Source organism: Candoia aspera, chromosome 1 (genome assembly GCF_035149785.1).
Source record: "Candoia aspera isolate rCanAsp1 chromosome 1, rCanAsp1.hap2, whole genome shotgun sequence".
NCBI lineage: Eukaryota > Metazoa > Chordata > Lepidosauria > Squamata > Boidae > Candoia > Candoia aspera.
In genome coordinates, this window is record NC_086153.1 from 243,441,979 (window position 1) to 243,454,993 (window position 13,015).

Here is a 13,015-nt window from a genome sequence, read left to right on the forward strand (position 1 = left end):
TAAAAATCACTAAGTACAGTTACTCCCTCCCCTTATATTAAAATAAAGAAAAAAATATATAAACCTCCTAAACAACTCCCCTCCCCCAAAAAACACTCATTTAATTATTTCCTTCCTACAACTATTCTGTACATTTCTGTCTACTATAATAAAAGTCAAACTAAAAAGCACATAAATTGTCTGCCATTTTACTAAATCATACAACAGTTTTAATAATCTTAAACTTAAACCCAAAAAAGAAAAGCAATTTGAAACAATGACCTTAAATTCTTAAAACCATCCAAATAAACATTTTTATACCCAAATAATATTAATCTATTGCCTTAAAAACAAGTAACATCAGTCAAACCCTAAAAGCGGTCCAGATAAACATTGTAACCCTTATCCCAATAAACCAAAGCATTTACATATCCCCACAATGTATGAGAGCTTTTCTCTTAAAAAAAATCAAACAGCCCAACTGCCCCCCTCAAAAATTCCAACTTCTCTTCAGAAAATCTCCCATACATAATGATCGCTTCTTTTTCATGACATTTCACCAAAAAGTCAAATTTACTTATTGCTTGCAGATCCCTCTCTCCGTTGAATTTCTCCAACTCCACTATCCAATCTTCATCCAGCATCTCAACAGATCCCAATCTCATTCTTAGAAGAAACATTTCTGTCACTGTTGAATTCCTCAATTTCATCCACTACATCCCCAACCAGATGACGCATTTTAGAACTCATATTTTCCACAATGTCCTGAATGTCTTGTATAAAAACTTGAAAGGAGTCAGAAAAGATCTGCTTAAAATCTTCCATGTCTCACACAGTAGATTATGGTGCCCCCTAGGAGCTTAACCAGCGAAAGTCGAAGATATGAAAAAGTTCCGAAGTATATTTACAAAAAGTGAAAGTGAGATAAACAGACAGTTCCCAAGGGAAAGTAGAAAGCTGAAGGTTTAATCAGCTGATTCAACATGTAGGAAAATGCTAGTATCTTCAAATTTAATATCAAAATAATAACAGGAAGACAATTATTTACTCTCAATCCTCCTTTATATTTGGAAGGAAAACGAATTCCAAAACTTAAAAAAAGATTTTTTTTTAAAAAAAAGTAATCCCCAAAATAACAATAAGCACCAAGAGAGCCCGCTTCTCCTTGCTGTAGAAAGCCTCTCTTAGGGTACACTTACTTAAAAAAATATATAAATTTGGTGATTCAGAAATGGGGTGGCTAGTCTTAGTGTCCTTTAAGGCTACAGTGCAACTTGGAAAATGGTGACATCCCAGCCTCCCAGCTAGCTCTTACCAGTCGAACGCGAAACACTGTTTACGATCTTATGACTGCAAGCAGCCATCCGGAGGACAGTTGGGGTGATTCCGGGTGTTTTCCTTTATCCGGAGAACACTCCTGGGCTTAAGGAAAACCTGCTTGAGCCCCCAAAAAACTTGCTGCGTTGTCAGTTCCACCCACGGGCACAGCTCACCGGAAGTCCCTAAATTTTTACAGTCTGAGGTCTAATAAGTAGCAATTAAGCAAGCATATTTCACATATTCAGTGCATTTTTTGTTCTTTCTACCACCTCTCAAATCTGATTCAGAAGGTTCCCCCAAGCATTCAGAGTGTGTGCAGAGCATTAGTAGTCATAATAATCTATTCTGCTGGCAGAACATCTGTTAGTGTAATGATACAATTGGCCCCAAATCCTATCTCATGTACAGTATAATAATCTAAAACTTTTCATTACTGCTATTTTTCGTAACTAGTATAATTTTCTTCCAAAACGAAGAGTAATTGTAAAAACTAAGAATGTACAGTGCTTAGAATGAAATTGTCCTAGCTATAAATTTAATAGGTGACATTAGACAAGCTTTACACTAAGCAGTAATCTGGTTTTCACACTAGCATAAAGTATGAAGCCAGTGATGATGACTATACAGATCACTACAGTGATACGAACCATAGCTTCGCATGTATTCCTAGCCAAACTGAACTATGTGGAATTCTTGGAAATGCTATCCAAGTGCTATCCAAAATTATGCCTTGCCCCGCTCCATTTTCATTTCGTTCCCTGGCCCAGTTTTCCATTTAAAGACATAAGGATAGATTATTCATTGTAGACATTATTTTATTAGAAAATATGTACAAAAGATAAAAAAAAGTCACAATTCTTTTTAAACATGACATTGCACGTATTCAGTGTCTTTTGTTATGAAATGCCACAAATGAGGTATCACAATTCATCAGTCATTTCATACCATAGTAGCAAACGCGAACACAGATCCATGCTCGCTTCAATGGATTCTATATTTCAGGGAGGAAGTTTTACCTACTGAAATTCTACTTGCCCAGCAAGGTAGGTTTGCAATTCTGACTCCACGGCAAACTATTATGTCCTGTTTCAGCCTGTTACATGTCATTCAAACATTTAGCAATTTATGTAATAACTTGTATTACACTGAACTTTGGTCACAATAGCATTTTTATAAAGAATCACACAAGGAATTGTGATTTCCAAACACTGACCAAGCTCTCTTTAGTTCATGCATTATCCATTGTCAGGTTTGTATGCTGCAAAATTTACTTGCTCAGATATTCAGCATTTCATTTCCCAAATGAGATCCTTACTTCTTTTAACAACTGGGTTGTCAGTTTACGCATCCCCAGCCAAAGGAACATACACTAAAATACGTTTATGTTTGAAAGCAAGACTCCTCCATTTTTGCATAGTCAAAAATAAACAAACAAAAACTAAATTAGTCTCCAGCCTCCATTGTTACTAAATCTTTGCTTTTTAAATCATTTATTAGATTTTCATAAATACCTTTAAGGTCCATTTCCTCCAGGCCAGCAATTATTTTATATAAAGCAACATCAACTCCAACCCTGTCCCGCAAAGTTTTTAACATCTGATAATACTGTTCATCAGTCTGATGAAAATAATCAAGGATTATTTTGTCAATGTCATTGTCTAATAAGCCACATTTCCTCATAAGTGGATTCCAGTAAGATGATCCCACTTGGTCCTTTATTTGAAAATATGTGTCCTCCAGCTCTGCAATGCAAGAAAAATACATGTTAGATTGTAAAAAGTGAATTTTACATGATTAATATACGTACATACATATACTGTAATTCAAGTTTACTGACATTCAGGACAAACTTCACATTTTTGTTCAATGTATATATTTGGATTTTTGCTGCTTTTGTTGAGCATTTCATTTTCAAAGACATACATTTTTTTAAAGGTATATGAGACTCCCCCCCCAGTACAAGCCATTTAAGATAGCTTACAACAATTAAAATAATTATTTGCCTACAATCACAAACTGCAAAAAAAAAAACACCACTTATTGATGGGATAAAAGCTTGCTAGAATAAAAGTATCTTTCCTAGCCAGAGAGAAAACAAAGAAGGGGCTATCCAAATACAAGACCCTTGTCAGAACTTACAGAATTAACAGAATAATTTTTCTTCCTGATCTTCCAGTAATCTTCCAGAACTAAATACTTATTTTCACATTGAACTATTATTTGGTATTATATATTTCAGGTCAATAGCTTTATGAAAATAAACTACATATGATTATTAAAGTGAATTCCCATCTTAAATTGCAATTATTATTTGCAATTAACAAATGCTATAAAATAACACTATTGTAGCTAGGGATCTGTAACCAGAAATTTGGCTGAGATTATTGCAGAAGAAGAGCAGCTGCTGCACACACACAGTTCCACACAAGATTCCATTACACAGCAAAAATCAGAGAATGCACCATGTGAGTCCACTGCTTTATCTCCATATGCAGAAGACAGGATGCAGAAGCTAACTGAGGCTGGCATTCCATCTCAGTGAAAAAAAGGAATGACCTCAGCCTTCTTTTCTGGATCCTTGCCTCTCATTCCTTCCACACGTAGAATTCTCAGTATTCGGCCCTTACGCTATTCTCCATATTCTCCATCAGGAACTGTTCTCTAAAAAGAGACAAACTGAACACAGATTTCAGTTTCCTCTTTTAGCTCCCAACAACAGTACCCACTGTTCTGGAAGACACACCAGTTGTCTAAAACAGCTTTTCAAGGGGAAGTATAGGGGGAGTAAAAAAATGCAACAGTGAGAACATCCTGTGAGCAGAGTTCTACTCATGGGAACTGAGAATCCAAGCCAGAGCCATAGCATAACACTTTCAAAAAGTCACAGAATTAATAGTTGGGGAGGGAAGATGATTGAGACATTTAAGTATCTCCTTTCATTCAGAACAGAATCATTATGTCACTCTTAATAAGATAGCCCATGAATGCATCTTTTACATACTTGCTCAAGAGGCTTCTTTCTTTTGCTATTAATTAGATTAATTTAAATTATCAACTGAAAATTTAATTATCAGTTGTTAATGATATATCATTCTTTTGCACTTGAGTTACAAATGTTGTTCCATATGACTTCTTGAATGATAAACCTGTAAAACAATTATTTGAACTACTCACTTCTGGAAGAAGGATTTTTAATCCTCACTGTAGGTTTGTTAGATCTTTCCTCAATTCTTTTTACCTGCAAGATAAAAAAAATAATAATTCTCTATGGTAATTCAGAGTATTACAAGAAGCATAATATTTGACTCAACAAGGCAACACTGTTTTTTACTGATAAACAGATAATCAGAGAAACACACTATTTATTCAATGGGTTCCAAAGAGAATGTGCACCTGACAAATTCTAAGCAACCCTTCTGTTTCTCAGATTCTACTTAAACCTCTCAGAAAGAATAATGTCAACATGGGATGATTCCATTGTTTTTTTTTAATTGCACCATACTTAAAAAAAAGAGAGAAAAGGAGAAGTACACATCACATATCACACGCTAAGTCAAAAGTAAACAAACCACATTATAGTGATGAGCTTCCAGGGTAACTGGCTGTGGTCTAATTATCTGGTATCCTGAAATTTTGCCAGCTACTGTGACTGGCACCTTCAGAGGTAAAGTGAGCTCAGTCAGTTCCTGCTCAGTTGCCTGTGAGCTGACGAGAAATACGCCACAGAGCAAATAACTTCGCCTCTCAAAGTGCAAGCCACAGTTGCTGGCAAAACATCAGGATATCTGATCGTTAGATCACAGCCTGTTAGCCTGGAAGTTCATCACCACTAGATTGACACTGGCCATGAAAGCCTGTGTCAAAACCACGTTATGGTTTAGTGTTACTTGTTGACCAGATCTATTCCTGGAAAATGGCTACTGATAAAATTTTTAACTTTTAAGAAGGCTCTTCACCCCCTTTGCCGCAAAATTTCAATATGGCTCTCTCTCTGGAACCCAGTAAGAAAACTTGTGCAGTATGTTTTTTTATGAAGCTGGTCCAACATGTTATGCAAATCCCATGTTGCAAAGGAGTGCGTGTGAAAATAGGTGCGTCTTTCCAGATAACCATGCAGAGAAAGGGTGTGAAGCAAGAGTTCTTCTCAAACGGTTGTATTTTTTTCACACGCTCCTGTCCGGTGAGGTAATGTATGGTGTGGAATTAGTTTGCACTCTGCTGGAGAACTCTGAAGGAATTCTTGGCGGGAGTTGCAGAAGAGGCTAGGGCCAGGGCAGTGCAACAGACAAGGAGTTTTAAAATATTGACTATAGAAGAACATTCTACTAGGACATTTTTGGGAAGTACAAGGTTTTCCACTTTGTTTAAGCTGTTCTAATACTTTGATTCTAAAGGGACAAATTCTTGGAAGCACAATAAGAGCAAATTCACAAAACCCACATCCTTTCCTCAGTCAAATCGTATATGCGGGGGGGGGGGGGCGTGTTAATCTTTAAAGGCTGCAGTTGCTCTATAAAGCCCAGTTTAGGGCACAGGGTGGCAAAAAAAAAGCAGATGATGCAGAAGCTGGGGTCAAGGTCAGAAGTGTTTTCTTACATTCTGACTATCTATCTCGAAGCCACATCCCTTATGGCGTCTCTCAGGCCGTTTCTCGTTTTGACTATGTAGAACAACAGTAGCTTAGCACAGCTGTGGAGGCAGAAGCTTGCATTAAAGCATAGAGGGGCAGGGCAGAGGAAAAGTTACAACTCCCAAATACGAAGGATGCAAATTTTGCTACTAATACCACAGTTCTCCTAAAGAGAAATGTGAAAGTTGGCTTTGAGTTTCGCTAGAGGCAAAACATTTGGTGGCCATTTTGAGGTCAGAAAAGCACAAGAAATAACCCTCCTCGTAAGACTACCCAGGACCTGGCAAGGCTGATCTTAGTCATGATGCCAACACATGCTGGGGAACAAGCTTCAAGCGGATGCTTTTCTTCAATGAAGATTTGTGTGAACCCCCGCTCTGAAGCTGCTTTAAAAAGCCACAAACCGCCACTGGCTTCTAAAATTAGAAGTAAAGGTGCTACTTTGCCTCATTCTAAGGCTTCATAGTTCCAGTAGCCAAAAGAGGCCTGTCCACATATGCTGTTTATGCTGAAAAGCTTCTTCAAGCCATCCACCAGAAAAGGCCATGAAGCAGCACAAACCACCTTGATGAGAATTGTGTTGCTTCTGTGGCACACAGTGTTTCCTCGAAACAAAGCAGAGTTGCCTCACACAGGCCTAATATGTAGAGAGCATTGCGTGCATCCTGCCAGCTGGCAAACCACGGCAGTGGCATTGTTGTGCTTATCTTCATTGAACCTTCCTTGAACTTCCATAGTGGATAAGGTTATAGCAAAAACCTTCCTCACAAGGCAACACGAGCTGTAACCTGAGCTGTGCCAAGAGGCTATCACGAGGGTTACATGAGGTATGCATTGCTATTTAGACCAGTCAGCTCTTTGTAATATGAGCTTCATGTTTATAGTAAAAGAATAATAAAAGAGAGCTTACGGCTTGAATCGGGGCTCTCATCCCGAGGAATTTGTGTCTGTGCATTCTTCCTACATTCTTCATGAGAGACCACCACACTAATATATTTGTAAAAGGTCACACTGTATGTGTAACTGAACACATACTATGTCAAACTGCTCTGCTGTATAAGAACTTACATTTCTGCAGCTCAGTTCTGCAAAAAGGGCAGAATCACATTTTCCCTTTCACCACTCCCATTCTCACAGAGCAGTAATAACTATTAATTATTAAACTATTCTAACTGAAAAAATACATTATTTCTTACATTTGACTGCTCATTCGAAATAGCAGCCTCTAGCGATGGTGAAATGGATGACATATTTCGAAGGGAAGAGTCTTCTCTACTGCCTGAGCCCAAATTGCTTCTCTCAGCAGTTTCAGGCAATTTGTCTTGAGAAACAGTAGAGGCTTCAACATTAGAGTTTACGTTTTCATTGTTACCAGCTATCTGCAAAATAAAGAAATAACCCTTTTGGTCGGAAACAGTGGTTGTTGTTGTTTTAAAAACAATTTCTAGAAATGCTCAAAGGGAGATGCATATTAATAACATTATGTTACACATTAGAAATACTGCTCCACTTAATTTAGTTAAAATCTCTTCCACATAATGTGTTTACCGCCTAGGTCAGCAGCAAAGGCCCCATCATGCCCCTAAGGTGAAGACTTAAAACACTAATTTTCCCACTTGAAGTTTCCCCAAAGTGCAAAAAATGGTCCAAATGTTTTGGTCCTGCCCACTCTGGTTATGTCAGGTTGCCACTTGGCATACTGCTTGCAACCTGAGGCTGAAAAGAGTAGTGTTGCAAGGCATCTTATTTGATTTTAGTGTCTAAGTTAGTAGCCACCTTCTAAAAGCCACAGCTCCAAGTGTAATTGTGTAATGTGTGAAGCCATGGTGTATCTTTTTAGGCATGGTTATTCAGCAGCTGGAGATCAGACTTCGCACCTAACCTGACATCAGCCAAGGAATGGACATGGGGTGGGAAAGGTGCAAAATTCCTGGCCTCAATTCCTAGTGAAAAATAGATGCAAAAGGAGCCAGACAAAACACAAGAAGGTAAAAAGAGATGGAATAATTTGGCAACTAAAAGTGCTAGTGGAAATGGAGTACCAAATTTCTCACGTCAAAAATGATATCTGCACCAGATGTCTAAAAACCATTTGGATCCTGAAATGTTTAACGCAAAGAATTCATTAGTGGCAATCTGAGTATTAAGGTATGTGAATTTCAAAAGGACAAACTATTTTCCCAAGTCCATGTTTATTCGTGCTGTCTTGAGTAAGCAAGTAATATTCTCTCTACATGCTTGTTTTTAAGTCTGCAGCTTGATGCCATTTTTAAAAACTTATTAGTGGGATTGTAATTCATTATTTTACTTGAAAGTATCTCATTACTAAGAGGAGGTCATCAGCACTGCACACACAATTCCCTATCACCATTCCTTTGCTAGGTAAAGAGCAGTTGGCCATCTGCAAGGAACACAGTTGTTCAGGGATATATCCATTTCTGGGGCCAAGGCAAATGCTCCAACAAACAGGTGGGCCAGAACAAAATTCAAATGAATCAAATACAGTTTTGCTCTAGGCAATGTATAAAATTAAAATAAAATACATATAATGCAATTACAGTAAAATAGGCAGCTGCTCTAACCTGAACATCAACCAAACACTGATAATCACCATACACCTGTTGAAACAGGACCATTTTGATGACTGCAGAAAATCAGTGAGGAAAGTACTAGTGTGCCCCTGGGTGACGCTGTTCCAAAACAAAGGGATAGTTACAGAGAAGGCTTGCCTTCAGAACCTTTTTCCTTTACTCTTTTGTGGGGGTGGGACCCTAAGCAACCCCTCCCTGCCCAAATGCACAGGCTAGGTAGATTTCACCTGAAGGAGACGGATCCTAAGGTAACATGGAGCTAAGCCATATAGGATTTTACTGATGGCAACCAGCACTTCGAACTGGGCTTGAAATCTAATTGGTAGCCAATGCAGTGACTGTAGAATTTGTGTTATGACAGTAGCAGAACTCGACTGCTAATATCCTGGTTATCCCCAGGTGGTATTAAAAATTAGTTTGGTGGGGCATAAACAAAGCCTGTGGTGTTAGACGCACGCCCTGTTGCAGATGCAGCCTGTAGTGACTAGGAACTAGATAGATGAAAAACAAGGAAGAGTTGTTTCTCTCAATGACATCATTAATTGGCGTTGGTTGTTATGAATGGAAATGATTCCTTGATGGTTGCTCACTTATTATTCAGACTATCGGTTTTACAGCTAACAACTGTGAAGAAAGCTGGCTGTGCTGCCTCTTCTGAACTTCCCAACATCTTGGCTGGATAGAAGCAAGCTAAGAATACTAGCTATATTCCCTTAAAAAAATTAAATACATGAGTACTTACCAAACATACTTTGACTTCTTCTTTTTCTGGGGAGAAAGGGACAGAAAAAATATATATACACGTTAGTATACAGGTAGTCCTCACTTAATGTCCAGTTGTTCAGCGACTATTCAAAGTTATGATGGCACTGAATGACGGGGACTTACAGCTGGTCCTTGTAGTTGTGGCTGTCACAGTGAACATCAACCAAACCATTTGCGACCTTCACTGCCAGCTTCCCACAAGCAAAGTCAATGGGGAAGCCAACAGGAGGTCGCAAATGGCTATCATGTGACCACGGGACACGACTGCATGGGATTCGCCTAACAAAGGTGACTGGGACTGCCGGAACTGCTATCATAAGTTGGCATGGTCACATGATGTCACACCTTATCACTGCATTGCTTAGCGATAGAGTTCTCAGTCCCAATTACCATTGGCAAGCAAGCACTACCTGTAGTAAATCTTTGTATGGGGAACTTTGTAAGACTTCATTGCTAAAGAAGGAATCATTTACTTAAAGCAGACTTGATAACTTGCAGATTCATTTCAGCAATTCTGTTATTAGTGCTGGTCTTCTATTTAAGGTATAGCTATTCATTATGGTTCATATGATATGCTTCTTCCTTTGAAATTTCTGATCCTGCATTCTGCAAGAACTTTGGTCAGGATTGTAACCTTATGCAATGGACCATGGATTGGCCCAGAGGAGGCTGATGGGAAAGAGTAAATAAGTGAGCTTTGTCCCATGGATTAGAATTCTTTAAAAGAAAGGTTTATTTCACATTAGCATTCCCATCCTAATGTTTAAGCTTTAAATAAGCATGTTTAGAATTACAGCCATATTTTAGCTTCCAGTTTGTAATTCACATGAAAATGCCTCTACCCCATATATCCACAGGTCTCCAGCAAATGTGCACATTTCTCCAATACTAACCCATTGGCATAGCATACTGTGTGAATCCAGCCATTATGGCTTGTATGCCATGATTTATATCTTAGTGCAATCTGAACATCCAGCCAACTGAAACTTACTCAACTAACCATAGTTAAGCAAACCACAGCTAAACACAATGTGCAAATCCAACTCACAAATTAACACACATTGTTGCTGCTCTGGTCTCCCAATTTTTCTGTACTTTGGTTCATTTAAGATTAGAGAGCAAGTGACTTCAGATTCAGCTACACACCAGGAAATTACCTTTCTTGGTTTCAGAGGGAGATTTACACAGTTTACATACGAGCCATCCCAAAGGCAGCATCAGCAGAATCAAACCAACAAGGACGATGAGAACGAATAGAACTAAGTAAGCTGAAGATTCTAAAAGACAAATTAGGAAGTTTTTAAACAAATTCAAGATCTTGAGACTCTTCTGCATATGCACTCATAAAATGCCAAAAATGGAGGTTAGATTTATAGATAATGGCATAGCTATATGAACCTTGCTGTTAAAGTTTGAAGACCATGGTTTATGGCTAAGCATGTTACATGCACCCAATATATTCTTGTTTATTCAGTAAAATATAATTAAGCAAATCATGATTTAGCATAATGAGTGAATCCAGGCAACTGCTTTTGGGAACAAAATTAACCAGTGCTTTACAGAAACTTACAAAGTATTCTTTGAAAGTAAAAATGGGAAGAGAATTGCAGAAGCCATTTCTGGAGTGCAGATAACTGACAAAGACCCAAGCTACTGTCTCTGTCACTTCTCCCAAGCTTTTGTTTCAGGACAGAGGAGGAGAATGCACGCCTGTGCACATGTGCACATCCATGCAGGCCAGAAGAACATAATCTGGTGCCTTCCAAATGATTGGACTACAGTTCACATAACCCCTTGCCACTTATCATACTACAGCTAACTGGAGTTTAAATCCAAAGAGGTATCAGCTTCCCTACTCCCAACAGAGGCAAAACAGTACTAATGTACTAATTCTGGGAAGAAAATGGTCCTAGCCATACTCTCTTCATTTATCAGATTAAGGAGCCTCTCAGCCTGGTATTTTTCCAAAATAGATTACTGTACACTGAGCTGCAACTCCTGACAGATTTCTTTTCCCCAAGCTTCACAAGGAATTCATAAAAACTCAGAGACCTTCATTGATTTAAGAGACCATTCATCTTTTTCCAAAGTGGTCCCTGTTACTTATGGCAAAGGTCTTATGAGGGTTTTAGCTTGTTTGATCTGAGAGCGGTTTGTTGTCATGCCATATAGGCAACCCTACAGTTTACTCTACCGCCTAGTTATTGTAGTTTGATTTGGCTTTACATAAGCTTTACCAGGAAAGAGAGATGGGCACAGACTTCTCCATCTATACCACCCGCAGCTCCAGTTTATTTCGGCCAGGAAGGACAATTGTATGCTGCACTGCAGCATGGACTGGCTGCAGAACAAAATCGCTTGAAGCTGGTTTCTGCAGCCTTGCCATTGTTTGAGTTCCAATGCAATGCTAAACTATCATTAAACAAAAATATGAGAAAAAGAATTGAGGAAAGAAAGACCATGGAAATCTGAAGCTCACATAACTCTGACTAAACCATGCATCCATGTCAGCCTCAAATAAGTCTTATGGCTAGTAAATTTAATCCTGCAGTGTAGCTCAGTCATTACTGATTTAAACACAAATTGTAGAGGGCTTTAGTTGGAGCTAAGCTTTGGGTTGACATATAGTTATCTGCCTCCTAAGTACTGTATATTAAGTAATGTCCCCTAGTAGGCCTTCTGCACTAGCACCCTTCTTCTGCGTGTGTGTGTGTGTGTCTTTCTGCCTTGACTCTTTGCAACTGCCAGGAGAAGTCCTTGCATTTTTCTTGGCAACATTTTTTGGAACTCGTTTGCCCTGGCCTGCTTCCTAGAGCTAATAAAGAGGGTGGCTGCAGAAGTCACCTGGATGGGTTTGTGCCTAAGGCAGGACTAACTCACTCTCTCCTGGTTTCTAGCCTAGTACCTTAAACCGCTACACCAACCTGGCTCTCCCCACCGTTGTTCTACCTGTTTTGACACTGCACAGTTCTACTAGCTAAGCTTGGGAAAATTCCCTTTTGGCCTTTTCTCTCAGTGATTGCTAAAAACGCTTTGCTCTTTTAGAACTCAAAATGGTGCTGATATGGTCCATTATTTTAAAGGCTTGCAGAACACAAAGACCTGGTTTCCTGAACTACCAGTAGAAGTAGTTTATGAAACAAATGCCCATAAGGGGAAGAGCCACTTTTTCCACAATAGTTTATGCTAATCACTGTCACCATCCCTCATTTTCCCATTTTTGTCCTAAGAAAAGTTAGGCAACAAACTCTGGCTACTGAGTCTGCTCAACTCACACCAGGCTCCCTTTCCCACATTCCCATTACAATCCTTTTCCCCCCTCAAATGATTAATTTGAACTTCTGCAAACCTTGGGATTTCTCCAAACTTGGTGATACCTCTCTCTGGGATGTAGATGGTGTTGTTTTGGCTACCAAAACATCAGTACTCCTGCCTAAACATCAGAAATGGAGGGAGTTATAAGCAGTATAAAACCCTCAAAACGATGACAAAAACAAACTATAAGAATGGGTAGAGAGGATTCAAAGTTAAAAATATAAAACCCAGTGCTAATTTAGAATTTGAAGCCCTTCTCATGTTGCCTATTACCAAAAGCAAGAGGAGCAATAGATGTAGAAATGAGATTTCAAAAATATATTTATATTAACCTGTATATGATAGTCCACATTTCATATCCGTGGTGGCACTGCAGCTTTGCACAATCACCTGTCCCACAGGACACCTAGATATT

The 13,015-nt window shown here is 38.8% G+C and overlaps 1 protein-coding gene across 1 annotated transcript in view; it reads right to left on the bottom strand.

Moving 5' to 3' along the window:
* Positions 1–2,093: 2,093 nt before the first annotated feature.
* Positions 2,094–13,015, bottom strand: part of LOC134487520 (tumor necrosis factor receptor superfamily member 10A-like) — a 28,125-nt gene continuing 17,203 nt past the window's right edge. The window contains exons 5-10 of the mRNA XM_063289364.1: positions 12,933–13,006; positions 10,443–10,562; positions 9,263–9,288; positions 7,126–7,308; positions 4,474–4,537; positions 2,094–3,041 (exon numbers count right to left, since the gene is read on the bottom strand). Coding sequence (XP_063145434.1) covers positions 2,743–3,041; positions 4,474–4,537; positions 7,126–7,308; positions 9,263–9,288; positions 10,443–10,562; positions 12,933–13,006 — 766 coding nt within the window. The 3' untranslated portion in view covers positions 2,094–2,742. The remainder of the gene's footprint in view (positions 3,042–4,473; positions 4,538–7,125; positions 7,309–9,262; positions 9,289–10,442; positions 10,563–12,932; positions 13,007–13,015) is intronic.